The 17,651-nt window shown below is 43.4% G+C and overlaps 1 protein-coding gene across 1 annotated transcript in view; it reads right to left on the bottom strand.

Annotated features, from left to right (window-relative positions):
• The window catches only part of CRB1 (crumbs cell polarity complex component 1), a 198,258-nt gene that overhangs the window by 119,550 nt on the left and 61,057 nt on the right, over positions 1-17,651 (bottom strand). Inside the window, exons 3-5 of the mRNA XM_047755432.1 lie at positions 12,467-12,662; positions 8,499-8,638; positions 2,476-2,652 (exon numbers count right to left, since the gene is read on the bottom strand). Coding sequence (XP_047611388.1) covers positions 2,476-2,652; positions 8,499-8,638; positions 12,467-12,662 — 513 coding nt within the window. The remainder of the gene's footprint in view (positions 1-2,475; positions 2,653-8,498; positions 8,639-12,466; positions 12,663-17,651) is intronic.

Here is a 17,651-nt window from a genome sequence, read left to right as displayed (position 1 = left end):
AGGTACATCCCCAAACTGGATTTCTCAGTCTCTGTTGCAGTTAAATATGGTTGTAAAACTAAATTTGACCAATGGTATGCAAGTAGAAGACCTAGTCAACACTTTCAGGGCCATAAAAACTTTCTAGATGTAGTGCACTCCGTTTTCTTTCTTCCTCCAGTGGCTTGCTGCAAAAGAACATGGTAAACTTGGAAACTTCCAACATTTTGAAGATGGAAAAAAAAAAATGGTGACCCTGAATCCCCATTTGAAGGACAACGGATTATGAGAACCCATTTTTGGGATTCACACAGGTGGAACATAAGCAATTTCTTTAAGCCATAGAGCCTTGGGGCAGCCAGGACTTCTTAGTTCCTATAGTCATTCTTGGCAGCTCTTCAAAAATCAAGGCCATCAACAACAACAACAAAAAAACCCCAAGAAATAGCAACAAAACAAACAAACAAAAAAAAAGAGTTCCCGTCGTGGCGCAGTGGTTAACAAATCCGACTAGGAACCATGAGGTTGTGTGTTCGGTCCCTGCCCTTGCTCAGTGGGTTAACGATCCGGCGTTGCCGTGAGCTGTGGTGTAGGTTGCAGACACGGCTCGGATCCTGCGTTGCTGTGGCTCTGGCGTAGGCCGGTGGCTACAGCTCCGATTCGACCCCTAGCCTGGGAACCTCCATATGCCGCGGGAGCGGCCCAAGAAATAGCAACAACAACAACAACAAAAAATCAAGGCCAACACACTTCCCTGGAACATGACACTGCCTCTTCTATTTGGATCTACAGATTCACTGGTCAACCATGCTCTTTTATCTGATGAGGCAACATTAGCAATGGCCTCTGACTTTGACAGAATCTCCTCTTGATAACCCTAAACCCAAGAAAAAAAATTTTATAACTCCCTTACCTTGTTTCAAGAAGGATTTAAAGTAGCTGACAAAAATGCATTCACTTTACCAAGATCAAACAATTCAGAAAGAAATAAGGAAAAAAAAGGCAATGTAAGAAAAAGAAACAGGAAATTTAAATAATCCCAGAGGTGGGGTCAATTCATAAATACATTCCAGAAAAATCCATATGCTTCCAGAATCTACTTTTACCTATAGGATTACTAACCTCTTATATTGTTGGGAAATGTGATGCATTACAAGATTTATTTCATGCTTTTGAAAAATTTATTTGCATGCCTTTTGTTAAGGGAAAAAGCATGCAATTTAGAAGCGAGTCAAGAAAAATAATACTTATCCTCCCATCAACAGTGGAGAGGCTGTTCTCCTGTGTTTTGGCAGAGGGAACAGTGAATAAGGAAATTTCTACAGCGGCCTTACAGCAAATACTGTCATGAATCAAAGGTCATTACACCTGAAAACTGGGACATTAAACAAAAGGGAATACGAGGCATAAAGAGAACCCTCCCTTTTTTCTTCTTTCTCCTTATTTACTTTTCTCAGAAATCCCCAATAACAACTGAAATCTTTTCCTTAGGTATCACGGAATCTATTGAGAAAGAAATAAGACAGAAATCTAGATTGCAATTAGTTTTCTCAGTGGCATTCAGGCAAGTGTAAGTAAGTTGCTACTCATTACCAAATACAGGACTGTCTTCAACCTTCTGAAAATTTTTCAGAAATGCGAGCAGACACAAACACAATGGTTCATTGGGAAACATACTGCAAATTTCCTCTGGGTTTTAGAGTAAGAATGTTATAGAAAAAGATAGTCATGTAAATTTGACTTGGGGTTAGTAGAGGCAAACCATTGCATTTGGAGCGGATAAGCAATGAGATCCTGCTGTAGAGCACAAGGAACTACATCTCATCACTTGTGATGGAACATGATGGAGGATAATGTAAGAAAAAGAATATGTATGATATGCATATATATGAATGACTGGGTCAGTTTGCTGTACAGTAGAAAATTGACAGAACATTGTAAACCAACTATAATGGAAAAAATAAAAATCATTTTAAAAATTAAAAAAATAAATAAAATAAATAAAAATTTTAAAAAATAAATTTGATATGTGGAACAACTTTAGCTCTAGAATAGCTGAGGATGATTACTTGAAACTAGATAACAGTTCTCAGGGTAAATATATATAAGTACGTTAACTCTTTTAGCAAATTTGAATAGCATAAAATCGAACATTATTCTAAAATTTAATAACATAAAAATCCCAACATTTTCTGTTTATAAGGTGAGGAATTTGAGTCAGCTTCTAATTCCCAGTATAATGTCTACAAATAAGTCCCATTGCATCCATTTCTTCTATCCCTATTTTTAACATTTTTCTCATGATTTGAGGAATGTCGATATGTGAAAGGAGCTATTTTTCAGGCCCACAAGGGGGGACTGTCTGCCCCTCAGCAAGAGTTAGGAGGGCACTGATCTTCCTGCTTAATACCCCATGAGGTTGAATGCGTGATCTGCCGTCTAAAGTCCAGCATGAAACGATCCAAGTCAAGGCACCTCCCCTGCCCTGGGTCTCACCTGTGCGTCCCGGAGGACAGATACAGACGTAACCTGAGGCTTCGGGGCGGCTGGATGGAGAGAGCGGCTGGACCAGGCGTCCTTGTTCCGAGGACAGCTCCACGCACTCCCCGTCAGGCGGGCAGGGGTTACTGCTGCATGTGTCCACGTGGCTCTCACACTGGGCGCCCGTGTATCCTGCAGCATAAACGTTCAGAGAAGCTGCTGAGTCCAAGCTCCTCAACCACAGAGTCTGTGCCTGAGGGAGCCTGGCCCCCAAGGCTGGCACCAATTAACCAGATGCTGGGTCTCTGCTCCAGGGGCTGCAATGGGGGATCTGGCAAGAGAGGGTTCCATGAATAGGAGCAACAGTAGCAATGAGGTCCCTCCTTTAATATCGACCAATACCTTGGACGAATAAGGCTTGAAATAAAAAGGGACTTCAGGATAACCTGGACTTAACCTGGACATAAGCCTCCAATTCCTCAAATATTCCAATTGTTTGACTGTTAAGCATGAAAAAAAAAAAGATATATTTTTCCAAAAAGTAGCTGTATAGTCAGCAGTACCCACTTAGAGCCAACCCTAAATTCTTCTCTTAAAACTCAAAGTAAAGATAAATGATTACTTCCTAACACTCAGTGAGACAATAAAAACTGTTTTGTATTTGAATGGCTTTAGCTGGGTCATTTTATCAAGGACAAGAATAAAAACAAGATAACATGAATGATTTACTACTTTAGAAAACATTTAAATGTCAAGTATAAAAGCAAGTCTCTATCAGAACTATTTCTTTGGTTTTAGGTCCATGAGCACCTGTCAAAACTATACATGTCTATATTAATTGTGTGTGCGATAACACAACTGGAATTGAACTGCGTGCGTCCTTCTGCAACCTCCCTTTTTCACTCCCTGGCACAACCTATCCATGTTAGTAATATAGATCTAACTCATTATTTTCAACTGTTGCCACGTATTCCACAACACGGATGTCCATGATTTAACCATTCCATCCCCTTAGTGGGTTTACACACGTTTTTGCTATTACAAACAATATCATAGTGAATATCATTCTATACATGTGCTTGTGCAAATGTCTAACACTAGGATCTCTGCCGACGAGTGTAATTTCTGGGTTATAGGTTATGAATATTTTTTTTGCCTTTTTTAGGGCCACACCCGAGGCATATGGAGGGTCCCAGGCTAGCGATCAAATTGGAGCTGTAGCTGCTGACCTACACCACAGCTCATGGCAATGCCGGATCCCTAACCCACTGAGCAAGGCCAGGGATCGAACCTTTGTCCTCATGGATACTAGTCAGATTCGTTTCCACTGAACCACGATGGGAACTCCAGGTTATGGACATTTTTTAATTAATAGATGCTGGTAAGCCCCTCTAGAGAAGCTGTGCCATTTATATACTTGCGGGCACTGGATGCGAGTGTGTGTGGCTCCACACCCTTGCCAACATTTGCTACCACCAAACAATGTGTTTTAGCAGTGGAGTAGATAGAAAATCATATCATCTTGTTTTGGTTTACATTCCCCACCACCACCCCCGGTACTATTGAATTTAACAGTTTTTGGGGATTTTTTAATCATATCTTTTTCTTTCTTTCTTTCTTTTTTTAGGGCCGCATCTGCAGCATATGGAGGTTCCCAGGCTAGGGGTTGAATCGGAGCTCCAGCTGCAGGCCTCCACCACAAGCATAGCAACGCAGGATCCAAGCCACATCTGCGACCTACAGTACAGCTCACGGCAACGCTGGATCTTTAACCCACCGAGCGAGGCCAGGGATCAAACCTGCAACCTCATAGTTCCCAGTCCGATTCGTTTCCGCTGTACCACAACGGGCTCTCCTTAATCATATCTTTTAACATTAGATTGTTTTTCTTATTGATTTCAAATATTCATATTCTCTGTAGAGTGCTAGTCCAAAAATGTCAATTTAGTAAGATGCTAATATAATACCGATGGGTGTGACCAGGATAACACCAACTGTTTAGTGAGATGGTGAGAGAGGTGTACCAAGTTCTTAAAGGAACGCAATTTGACTTATAACACAAGCGACTTCACCTTCAACTAGGGATCTCTGTAATGTCCCTTAACGGCTGGGAGGTACATTTGTAAAATAACATTTACAATCCCAAACTGTAACAGTCATGAATCCAATCGTGATATTTCTTTCCTTGAAAACTATTCGATGGCTTCACTTTTCACACAATGAAATTTAAAATCCTTAACCTAACTGCCCTTTATTATCGGGCCCCAGTCCCATCTCTGCATTCCTAGCCCTAGAGTGTTTTCTGCCCCAGGGCCTTTATCACGCTGTTCCCTCTTCTAGAAAACCCTCTTCCAAGACTGTGCCTGAATAAAGCTGTTTTCAGACTTGATCTTTTATTACTTTCTCAGAATATCTTTTCCTCGTGGACAGATCTAAATAAGATCCTTTGGTTTTCTCTCATACACCCAGTTCTTTTCTTTCCTTGTCTTGTAATGATCTTTATTATGTGCTTATTCTGAGAGTTGTCTTTTACAATTTATTTCTATAGCTTTCCTTTATTTATATAGTGTCTCCAGCAGCAGATGGTAAGCTCCCCACAAGCAAGCCTGTGATTTTTCATTCTCCAATCCAGGACGGAGCAACGCCTGAGTGGCAGACCTTCAATCAAGGCCTGAATGAGATTCAAATAGTTCTAATCAATAATTTTTTTTTTGTCTTTTGTCTTTTTGTTGTTGTTGTTGTTGTTGTTGCTATTTCTTGGGCCCCTCCCGCGGCATATGGAGGTTCCCAGGCTAGGGGTCGAATCGGAGCTGCAGCCACTGGCCTACACCAGAGCCACAGCAACACGGGATCCGAGCCGCATCTGCAACCTACACCACAGCTCACGGCAACGCCGGATCGTTAACCCACTGAGCAAGGGCAGGGACCGAACCCGCAACCTCATGGTTCCTAGTTGGATTCGTTAACCACTGCGCCACGACGGGAACTCCTATTTTTTTATTATTATTATTTTTTTGTCTCTTGTCTTTTTAGGGCCGCACCCAAGGCATAGGGAGGTTCCCAGGCTAGGGGTCGAATCGGAGCTGTAGCTGCTGGCCTACACCAGAGCCACAGCAATGTGGGATCCGAACCGCGTCTGCGACCTACACAACAGCTCACGGCAACGCCAGATCCTTGACCTGCTGAGCGAGGCCAGGGATCGAACCTGCAACCTCACGGTTCATAGTCGGATTCGTTTCTGCTGTGCCACGACGGGAATTCCCTAATCAATAACTTAGATTATAATCCCACTTGGGAAATATACTGGAGAAATGACTAACTCTTAATAGGCATATAATGTGAATATGATGTCATCACTCATTTTGTAATTTTAATCAAAAGCTGAATGGGGTCCTATGTCAAAATAACCACAACATACATTCTTATGACTGGGCAATAATAATACTTTTGTCACATTTGACCCCAAGAGTCTCTCTCCACCATCTGAAGAAGAGACTTAGAGCTGAAAAAGGAAACTAGAAGCACATGTCAGATCAAGGGTCCACAATCCTTGCAGGGGTCCTCCCTCTCTCCCCAAGAACCCTCCAACAGAGTGTCTGCTTTCAAAGACCTTTTATTTCATACTTAAGGATCTACAAATATTCACTAAATAATGGTTTTCACAACAGATTTTTATAAACAGGTAATAGTTGTGCTACAGTCAACTTTGGAAAGTTCTGACTCTTTTCAGTGTTCTTCTCATTCTAAGTTTCCAGACTCATACAGAGGCCAGGTCAGGAAACAAATTACAACCTTCATCAATCCTTTCTGCTTTCTGGCCCATGCATTATCTCATTCCTACCCTGAACATTAGGATGTTTCTGATTTATGGTGTTACCAGTCCCGTCCCCGCCACTGGGGCCCTGTGGGGATTTTGTTTGCTCTTCTCTTTACCCACGTATATAAATAGATTTCTTCAGTCAAGGCTACATTCAATAGTTTTAACAAGTTTTTCTATAAAACTCTGTGCAAAGAAACAATATGATGCTGAATCAAGACCCCAGGGTGCTTAAATTGTGGGTAGTTTTTAAAAAAAAAAAATCAATCTTTTTGGGTAACAAGGAAATTTCTAAGAGAAGCATTTAAGATAACTGGCACTGCCTATAATTAATTGCTCTTGAAAGGAGGACTCTGGGCAACGACAGCCGTAGGGTCTTGCCGTTGTGTGGCTCAGTGACAGTGGTCTCATGCTCCAAAGGGACAGTCTCCTTTTCTTAGACACCAAGTAGCTTATCGTGTTAAACCTTCTCTTTACAGACATCTTGAGAATTGGGCACAGAGACTTTCTGAGTTTTCTCTCTAGGCAACATCGCCATCGATCCAGGGACGAAAGCAACTCAGAAGCAGAGCTGTCCTAAATCCAGGGCCCTCTCTCAATCTGCACATCACTTTCACCTCCTTGGGGGGCTCTCATGGCCTCCTATCCCCTCGTCTCCACCCTAACCACTGGCGTGCTTGTTCTGGCCAACTGGTTTACCTCCTGTTACATGACTGCAGAACTCTTTCACTGGATCCCCTGCCTTTAGCCTTATTTCTCCCAATCACCTTCCACTCGAGTTTTAAATGAACAGGTCAGGTTATGTCACTGCTTCGCCCCACAGTCTGCAGGGCAGAAAAACGGCGCTGTGATCCAGCTTTGGGCTCATCTTCCCCTGAGCCGCTTCCCTCTGCCGACAGCCCTGTGTGGTCCGGCACCTGAAGAATCACTCGAAGTTCCACAGACATGCTCTCTTCCACATGTGCCTGCTGCCTTTTCTTCCTTTCCTTCCTCTCCTCTATCCTTAAATAAGTAATGAGCTTCTACTACGTGCTGGCCACAGGGTCTAGAATGGTCAGTCTCCTAATTTGGGTATCTAGTTGAATTTATTGAGTGCTCACTATGGTCTAGGCTGAGCTGGGAGTTTCTTCTATTGCTGGATTATCTCCACAAAACTATGAAGGTGGATATTCTTCCTCCTCCTTTTCTTCTTCTTTTTTTTTAGGGCCGCACCTGCAGCATATGGAAGTTCCCAGACTAGGGGTCAAATCAGAGCTACAGCTGCCGGCCTACACCACAGCCACAGCAACACAGGATCCAAGCTGTGTCTGTGATCTACACCACAGCTCACCACCATGCCGGATCCTTAACCCACTGAGCGAAGCCAGGGATCAAACTTGCATCCTCGTGGATGCTAGTCGGGTTCATTACTGCTGAGCCACAACGGGAACTCCAACAACTAGATTTTAAACAATCACCAGTTCAATCAGTTTTTTTTCCAGTGGATCAAGAAAGAAGAGAGACGAAATGCTCTTTTGTTTCTAGAAATAAAATCCCAGTGAGAACTAGGTGGCAATAAGCAGGTTGTGTGCCAGAATTAACATCAATATTTATGGGTGGCCTGTTGATTCAAGTGTTACATACAGTTTCCTATTGATTCTGGGATCATCGCTACACTCAAGCCTAATCCCCTTTTAAGTGTAAATTTTAGTTATGGTTTCTATCCGTTTAACTCGTATTTCCTTTTACATTATAAAGGGCTAGGAGATACTCCCATTTCTGGAATATCATTCTACACCCCCTATGGGAAGCCTCAGGATCGTGTTGACTGGCCCCATGAATTATAACACGAGCACTTAGGATAATGATGGTGCTTCATGGGGTTTAATATATTCTAGGTGGCAAAGAAAATATCTCGGAGGAAAAGCAAGCATCTTCTAAGGAATTTTTCTCCACCAAGACTATGCCGAAATGGAACCTTCCCTTGATTCCCCCCCCCCCCGCTCCCTGTTTCTTCTAGAAGATTCTGATCATTGGGCAGTTTGGTAAATGACCTGAGACCAGGCACAGTGTAGCAGTAGATATGTTTGAGCACTGAAGAATATCGTTAAGCAATGAAAACCAGAAGAAAGAGTTGGTTTGAACGCTTGAGCCACAAGAATGTTCAGTTTCTATTCGCTAGGAGCGATCTGTTCCTATTTCTAAGTGAAAAAGAAATGACGGAAGATATTTTGTCACTTACCAGGCCAGCAGTGACAGGTGTAATTGTCAGTACCATCCTCACATGTGGCATTATTGTGACAGGGTTTTGACCAACACGGAAGCATCAGGGTCTCACAACGTGTCCCTGTGAACCCACTCCCAGTGCAGTTACAGCTGTAGCTGGAGAGTAAAATGAAATTTTCACATCAGCTCTCAGTCACAGGGAGATCAGACATCCTCTTCCTGCCTCTTCACCTGTCCATCAACCCCACACCCATGCCATGGTTTTAATACTTAGCAGAAACCTTGAGGAATTCTCTCTGTAAGTAAGTCTGAAAGCATCGTGTGTGTCCACATTATCATATTTTAAATTTTATGGTATAGTTTTCAATCAAAATTATTTGCAAACCATGATCATTTACCTGAGTTTCCTCATCCATAAATTGAAGATAATAGCACCTTTGTCACAGAGTTATTGGGATAGTTAAATGTGCACGTAAAGAATGGATACAGGGAGTTCCCGTCGTGGCGCAGTGGTTAACGAATCTGACTAGGAACCATGAGGTTGCGGGTTCGGTCCCTGCCCTTGCTCAGTGGGTTAACGATCCGGCGTTGCCGTGAGCTGTGGTGTAGGTCGCAGACGCGGCTCGGATCCTGCGTTGCTGTGGCTCTGGCGTAGGCCAGTGGCTACAGCTCCGATTGGACCCCTAGTGTGGGAATCTCCATATGCCGCGGGAGCGGCCCAAGAAATAGCAAAAAGACCAAAAAAAAAAAAAAATGGATACAGGAGTTCCCATCATGGCTCAGTGGAAATGAATCTGACTAGTATCCATGAGGACTAAGGTATGATCCCTGGCCTCATTCAGTGGGTTAAGGATCCAGCATGGCCTTGAGCTGTGCTATAGCGCCAGACACGCTCAGATCTGGCATTGCTGTGGCTGTGGCATAAGCCAGCAGCTACAGCTTTGATTCGACCCCTAGCCTGGGAAACTGGGAACCTCCATATGCTGCAGGTGCGGCCCCAAAAAGACAAAAAAAAAAAAAGCGGAAGGAACAATAGATGTTCCCGTCATGGTGCAGCAGAAACGAATCGAACTGGCATTCATGAGGACACAGGTTCAATCCTTGGCCTCATTCAGCGGGTTAAGGATCCAGCGTTCCTGTTAGCTGTGGTATAGGTCACAGACACAGCTTGGATCTGGTGTTGCTGTGGTGCAGGCCAGCAACTACAGCTCTGATTCGACCCCTAGCCTGGGAACTGCCATACGCTGTAGGTTCAGCCCTAAAAAGCAAAAAAAGAAGAAAAAAGAGAATATACAGAAAGAGCAGAAAATACTGAATAAAACTACTAAGTAGTATGAAATAAAGTTGTTAATATTTGTCAGGGCAGTACAGAATGATTTATACCATCGTGGTACTTTTTTATACAGAGAGCCCAATAATAAGATCCCTTATGAAAAATGAAACAATGAATTATGAAGAAAAAGAAAAGTTCTCATTATATAAACTTGACTTACGTTTCCTTATTTTTACATTACGAGAATATTTCAGTCTTGCTATTTAGAATCATTTGTAGATTGAGTGGGATTATCTGACAGACCTAAAATATTAATCCGATGGGGAGAGTTGTACACTTTATCAAGGGGAGGCTTTCAATTTAAATGGCCTCCCCTCGGAGTTCCCGTCGTGGCTCAGTGGTTAACGAATCCGACTAGGAACCATGAGGTTGCGGGTTCGGTCCCTGCCCTTGCTCAGTGGGTTAACGATCCGGTGTTGCCGTGAGCTGTGGTGTAGGTTGCAGACGCGGCTCAGATCCCGCGTTGCTGTGGCTCTGGCGTAGGCCGGTGGCTACAGCTCTGATGAGACCCCTGGCCTGGGAACCTCCATATGCCCGCAGGAAGCGGCCCTAGAAAAGGCAAAAAGACAAATAAATAAATAAATAAATCTCAAAGATCTCGTATTGCAAAAACATGGGCGGACACACTCAGCTTAGATGACGTGAGTGTCTGGAGGGAAGGATACCTAACAATTTCATAACGAGTAACAGTCCTCTTCACCACGGCTGTGTGTCTGTTTACCACCAACACAGACATTTAACATTTCACTAAGGAAACGGAAATATTAGCAAATATACGGGACTAAAATTTGTATATCTACCTTCTCTAGCTAGAAATCTTCGGTTCACTGTTCCATTTCTTTAAGTAAAAATACCTACCAAAAAGTCTATGATGTGAGAGATATGAGAGACAAGAGCCCTGTACTCAAGGCTGGTGAGGGGACCTGAATTCACGGAATCAGAGTCTCCATGTATGTCTGTCTTTGTCTGCGAGAACCCTTCATGAGGTATAGTTTCGGATTTACCCACATACCCTGTAGCAAATGCGTGACTTTTTGGTGGTGGGAAAATAAGGTCCAGTTGCACCTGCTGACCTTGTGATGATCCTCTCAAAATAAATGTAGGTAATAAGAGGGAGATGGATACAACAGAAAAATCATTCGTGGCATGTGTCAGGTGGAGAGAGCAAAGCTGGAGAGGTTTCAGCCTTGTTCTGTTTGCGTTTCCAGAGGCATCAAAACTGCCTTGTAAGGAGTTCCTGTTGTGGCTCAGTGGAAACAAATGTGACTAGGATCCATGAGGACTACGGTTTGATCCCTGGCCTCACTCAGTGGGTTCAGGATCCGGCATTGCCATGAGCTGCACTATAGGTCGCAGATGCAGCTCAGATCCTGCATGGCTGTGGCTCTGGTGTAGGCTGGCAGCTGTAACTCCGATCTGACCCCTAGCCTGGGAACTTCCATATGCTGCACCTGTGGTCCTAAAAATACACACACACACGCAAAAAAATAAAAATAAAAATAAAATAAACCTTGTAATTTCTGTCCAGATGCTATCTGGAAATAGTAAGGCATGGCCAGGATAGCCTCCGCTTCTCCTCTGTAGCACCTATGTGGAAACTGCCATTCGGGTCTGTCTGCCTACATGTGGCCCCGTGACCTGTCTCCAGGAATGAAAATTCATGCCTCGGGAGAAAGATCTGAGTGTAAGTGACAGTCAGAGGCAAGGTCTGAAATGTGATTAAAGGTGATGCGTTATCATTTACAAAAGAAATGTTCAAAAAAAAAAAGGGAACATTCCCCTGCATTGCTCTATTTAAAAATTACGTTATTTTCCTGGGTATATTTGAAGCACATGTGCCTTTTGCTGCTTCCCTTTTGAGTCTGATTCACTGTGACATTTAGATTGGGGATAAATTATACGGTATTTATTAAATAGAGGAAAACTGGACTGCAGTCCTCCTTTTGTAAAGAATTAACTGGGTGAACTTGTGGAGGTCACCTTTCTTCCCTGAACTTTAAACTCCTTGTCGTGAAGGGGGAGCTTTAACTCCCACCTTGCTTTCCACTGCGCTGCTGAAGCATCCATCAGGACACTGCTAAGTACTAATGCTGCTAAAAGTTGTTATGTGTTTGATAACGCAATACTCGTGGTTTAGGTAAGCATTAGAGAGTTCTTTTAAAAATATTTATATGAATTCAATTACTATCACTCCAATTTATTATATGCATCATATTAAAGTGTAATTTATTAAGGGTTTTTTTTTGGTTTGTTTTTGTCTGCTTGTTTTTTGTCTTTTTGAGGGCTGCATCCACAGCATATGGAGGTTCCCAGGCTAGGGGTCCAATCGGAGCTGTAGCCGCCAGCCTATGCCACAGCCACAGCCACGCAGGATCCAAGCCGGAGTCTGCAACCTACACCACAGCTCACAGCAACGCCGGATCCTTAACCCACTGAGTGAGGCCAGGGATTGAACCTGCGTCCTCATGGATGCTAGTTGGGTTCATTTCTGCTGAGCCACGACTGGAACTCCTGAAGGATGTATTTTCTGGTAAAACCTGAATGGTATAACTTTTCCTCATTTAGAGTATAAAGCAACACGACAGTGTTAAGCCAGGGATGAGAGATCTCCAGATTCAGCATGGTGAGGTCTCTTGTAGGAGAAAACACACCTGTTGGCTCCATCCATGCACAGCCCTCCGTGGAGACACGGCCCACTGGCACACTCATCAGTGTCAAATTCACAGCGGTCGCCTAGGAATCCGGGGGCACAGTCACAGGCATAAGCCCCCGCGGCATCCCGACAAGTCGCACCATTTAGGCAGGGCTGGGACCAGCATTCCTCAACTTCCAATTCACAGTTCACGCCTTTTTAAAAGAAAGTCAGCACAGGAAAAAAGAAAAGTTTTAGCAAAGTGTTAATATGTGCACTCTTTGCCAATGCTTTATGTACCAAAGCTCTTGTCAAATGTGATGCTGCCCAAAATAATTTGCCTCCTTAATTGTAATTGGCACTAACTTTCTGGCCCGTGTGTGGGAAGCTGCACAAAGCAGAACAGCTGTTACCTACAAAGAACTATTGCCTACAACAGCTTGTGGCTTTTCAGTCCCTGCAAACAAATCATTTTTAGAACCAAGGTATTGTTTACTGTACTTTTGTTGGAAGCCTGAAAGGGGCGGGCTGATGTCTTTAAATTATTTTTAAATACCTAGTTTCATTAGGCACCATATAGAGCAGTAGGTAAGTAAGTGACTCCAAAGCCACACGGCTCAGGTTGCGATCTTGGCCCAGCCTCCATAGCTGTGTGACCTTGAAGAAGTGCCTTAACCATCCTTAACCTGTCTCTGTTCTGTTGCCTCACCAGAAAAATGGGGGCCATGGCTGAAATGAACCTATGGGTAATTATTACAATTACAATGTCTAAAGCCTTTATGATAGCATTGGGTATATACGAAGTGTTTCCTAGAGGAAAACAAAAACAAAAAACAAAAAAAACCTTGTTCTTTCTACACAACGTTTATTGTACATATATGACATACAATTGTTTCCTTAACTGTTTCTTTGGCAAAGACACGTCAGAATTTTAATTTTCTATAGTGTTATAAAATACTCTTAATAGAAAATCAGTTTGTGGCTTAAACTCAGTGCAATTAGTGGTTTTATTAGAAGATACTTCTGTTTGTTTGTTTGTTTGTTTATTTGAAGGACTGAACCTGAGGTATATGGAAGTTCCCAGGCTAAGGGCTGAATTGGAGCCGCAGCTGCTGGCCTACACCACAGCCATAGTAATGTGGGATCCGAGCCACATCTGCAACCTACACCACAGCTCATAGCACTGGAGCCTTATCCCACTGAGCAGGGCCAGGCATCGAACATGCATCCTCATTGATACAAGTTTCTGCTGCGCCACAACGGGAACTCCAGAAGCTACTTCATTTTAAGGAAACATTACATTTTTTAAAAAATCTCTATTCCACACCTCCTCAAAATAGTAGATGAAGATTATTTACTAAGCAAATTAAGTTTAGGAGTTAAAAAAGTGGTCATACTAAGTTAGCGAACTACCCTAATGAATCTGTCAAAATACGATTTGAGGAGTTCCCGTCGTGGCGCAGTGGTTAACGAATCCGACTAGGAACCATGAGGTTGCGGGTTCGGTCCCTGCCCTTGCTCAGTGGGTTAACGATCCGGCATTGCCGTGAGCTGTGGTGTAGGTTGCAGACCCGGCTCGGATCCCGTGTTGCTGTGGCTCTGGCGTAGGCCGGTGGCTATGGCTCCGATTGGACCCCTAGCCTGGGAACCTCCATATGCCGTGGGAGCGGCCCAAGAAATAGCAACAACAACAACAACAAAAGACAAAAGACAAAAGACCAAAAAAAAAAATACTATTTGAGACACAATAAATTTGCATACAGGTTTTAAGACACCAAAGGGGAACTATCTATGTTTGTCCATCTTTATTCCTATGCCTATAACCCAGGATAATAAGTTATGCATTAAAATAATATTGAGGACTTCTCAAATAACTCAGAGGTTTTTAGTAGTTTAAATGCTTTTGCGCCCCTTCTCCTGATGGAAAACCCACTAAGATAGTCTAAACCGCCTGCATTTACAACTGTGACTAGATGCTACAAACACTGAAGTGAAAAGGGCTGCCAGCTGTCAAATTTGACTGGTTTTTGAGAAGAAAAAGAACGTCCATCCTATACTAGTAAAGATGGAAAGTCGTGGAATAGTGTCGGTGGTAGGAAAAGGTCTTTGCCCTTTGAGGCCTGGCTACTTCTCACACAGTCTGCGAATGAGATTTTCCATATCCGTTGTACTTGGTATCAGGAAGGTCAAGGCACGGAACATTGCACTGTCTGGGGGAGACTGGTGTTCTTGTTCCGTCTCTGAAGCAGCTTTTCAGCAGGGCTTTGGTATCTTTATGTAAGCCACATAAGACAATCCAATAATAGAGACCTCTTTTTACTTTCCACGAATGTATGAAAGACAAAAATGACACCTTCTTTTTTAAATGTTTTATGTAATTACTTTAAAAACATATGGAGCAACTAAAACTATGTACGTGTTCGTATTCCATATTAAAACGACCTTGATCTGTCAGGACTAAGCAGAGAGCTCTGCTCATGGGTGAAGTGATCCATCTGTGGGCATTTCCGTGATGCTCCCTGAGCAGAGGGCACCTGGCACTCCATAAATGCCCACCATATGTGTGTGGGGGGGTGATTTCACACACGTTCTTTTATTCCATTCCAACCTATTTAAGGTACCCCTACGCGCCCATGTCCCCCAGCTAGTACATAACAGTTCTGCCATTCCTGTCTGCTCTAGTCAATCCACCTTTTAGTTTTTTGTTTTTTTGTCTTTTTAGGGCCATACCTGTGGCATGTGGAGGTTCCCAGGCTACGGGTCGAATTGGAGCTGTAGCCTCTGGCCTACACCACAGCAACGAAGATCCGAGCTTCATCGGCAACCTACACCACAGCTCACGGCAACGCCAGATCCTTAATCCACTGAGCAAGGCCAGGGATCGAACCCGCATCCTCATGGATATTAATTGGGTTCATTAACCGCTGACCTATGATGAGAACTCCCAATCCACCTTTCCACGATGCCTTTGTGTTATATCCTTTGGCATTTTAGTCATTGCTGAACACTAATGACATATAAAGTCAAATCAGTGGTTTAAAACTTACTAATGCGTCTCTAAATTTTATTTCATCACTCGGCAAAATTCATCGATTCATCTGTTTCATACCCAGATTACTTCCTCATGCTTAAGAAATACAAGAAAAGCCATTATTTTAGATACCGCAGCTCCATTTATAACAATGTCATTCAAACACTTTAGAGATCCTGATACATGTATGAGAGCGTGTTTCATAGCTTAAATACAATTTCAGTTCAAACAACTATTTACTTTGGAGTTAATCTGATTTGTTTGTGTTACTCTTAATATTAACAACATGATTCTTTTTTTTTTTTTTTCCAGCCACACTGGCAGCAAATGGAAGTTCCTGGGCCAGGGATGGAAGCCGAGCCGAAACTCCAACCTTTGCCACAGCTGCTGCACTGGGCCAAGGATGGAACCTGTGCTGCCACAGAGACAACGTTGGATCATCAATCCCCTGCACCTCAGCGGGAACTCCAACAATGTGATTCTTACTGCGGTTTTTCGTTATTACTGATAAGGGAGAAAAGCGATTTGGTCTGTGTCTGTGTGATGCCAAAATAGCTGCGTGAACAGTGATAAGAGGAGTCAGTCATCCAGATGTTTTCCTATTTCCAGATGCCTGGTTTCATAGATAAAACATCTGGAAAACTAACTATGATTTTCAGTTTTCATTTGCATGTTTCCTGTTACAGGCATACAGCCATTAAATAGAGACAATTAACCGATCTTTGACAATATGCTTAAACAGTGTGGTCCAGTCTACCTGGAAACATTTCATGACTAGGGTCACTAAGTCTGGTGCCATGTCATTACAACGCTACGTAGCAACAGAAATTGAATGCACTGACACTGAGAAGCAGCACTTCTACAGCCGACTGTCTAAGAGATGGGAAATTCATAACTGCAAAATTCCTTCACAAAAATCAATCCAGGAATCTGTTGGAACTGGTTTATAATTCTGTGCGAAGCAAAAGTAAATAGAAAGTGTCAGGGAAAAAAACCACACACACACACAAATAAGGGGAACTCTGCACCCAAAAAATGTACAGGGCAGGGAAAAACCAAAAACCAAAAAACAACCAACCAAAACCAAAAAACCAAAAACCAAAAAACAAGCAAACAAATCTCTGACTTAATTAGCTTTGGTGGCTCATTAAGACTCAGTAATTCTGTGCTAATGTCCACAGGGGCATCTCTACATAAACATAGGTGACTAAATGTCAGAGCATTCATTCCTGACAGTCAGGGATAGTTCTATGCAATTTTCATTAGAACTTCAACTTTCAAAAGAAGTCCAGAAATTTCCTCATAACCAAATATTTTTTTAAACATAAATGTGGAAGAAAGACTGGTATCGCATGCATTTCCCTCAAGTAAAGTGAGAAGGTAAAATGCGAGACGTTCCCAAGCTGACCCACTGGCTTTGTGGAGAAGCAACGCTCCTGGCAAATAATCTAAGAACACTCCCTTTCTTCTCATATAAGACGGAATTGACGTAACACAAAAAGCCACCCCTGCTCCTCTTGGCTTTCTTGGCCACACACCCTTGGTTCTCCCTTTGCCTCTTCAAAGGCTTCTTGGCTAGATTCTTTCTTCCCTCCCCACGTCCTCCTTTCTCCTCGACCCTCTTTTCTATTCCTTTCTTGCTTGCTGGCTTCATCATTCTGTGTCCCCTCTTTCCCGCATGCGGAAAGATTCTGTATAGGCACTGCTGGCAGCCAAGTTCACGGTCAGTGAAAATCTTCACTTCATATTCCTGAGGTGGAGGAGCAAAGCCTACACCCCAGCTTCATGCAGACATCTAGTCAAAGACACCGCTGCCATATGAAAGCTCAAGAAAAGCAACACCCAAACTTCAAGTGCAAAGAGGGCCAGTCCAAGCATGCGGGGGGCGGGGGGAGGGAGAGAGCCATCCTTGCAGAGATTGGGTCCACCCAGCGCTGACGTCACCTCCTCCTGAGACCACGCCCCTGCATCACCTTGATGCCAGGCAGTCGTCTTCTCAAATCTCCTCCTCCAAGGGGTCCGTGGTGACAGTCCGCCAGGGAGAGGCACTTCCGGGTTAGGAAAGTGGGCGGGGCCAAGATTCTCCAGGGATTTCCCAGCTCAGACCCTCACAAGACAAGGACAACTGAGCCTGACAGCACTTCCTGGGGAGCCTGGGACCACCACCACCCCA

The sequence above is a fragment of the Phacochoerus africanus genome, chromosome 12 (assembly GCF_016906955.1).
Source record: "Phacochoerus africanus isolate WHEZ1 chromosome 12, ROS_Pafr_v1, whole genome shotgun sequence".
Classification (NCBI taxonomy): domain Eukaryota; kingdom Metazoa; phylum Chordata; class Mammalia; order Artiodactyla; family Suidae; genus Phacochoerus; species Phacochoerus africanus.
This window is presented reverse-complemented; position numbering and strand designations above follow the sequence as displayed.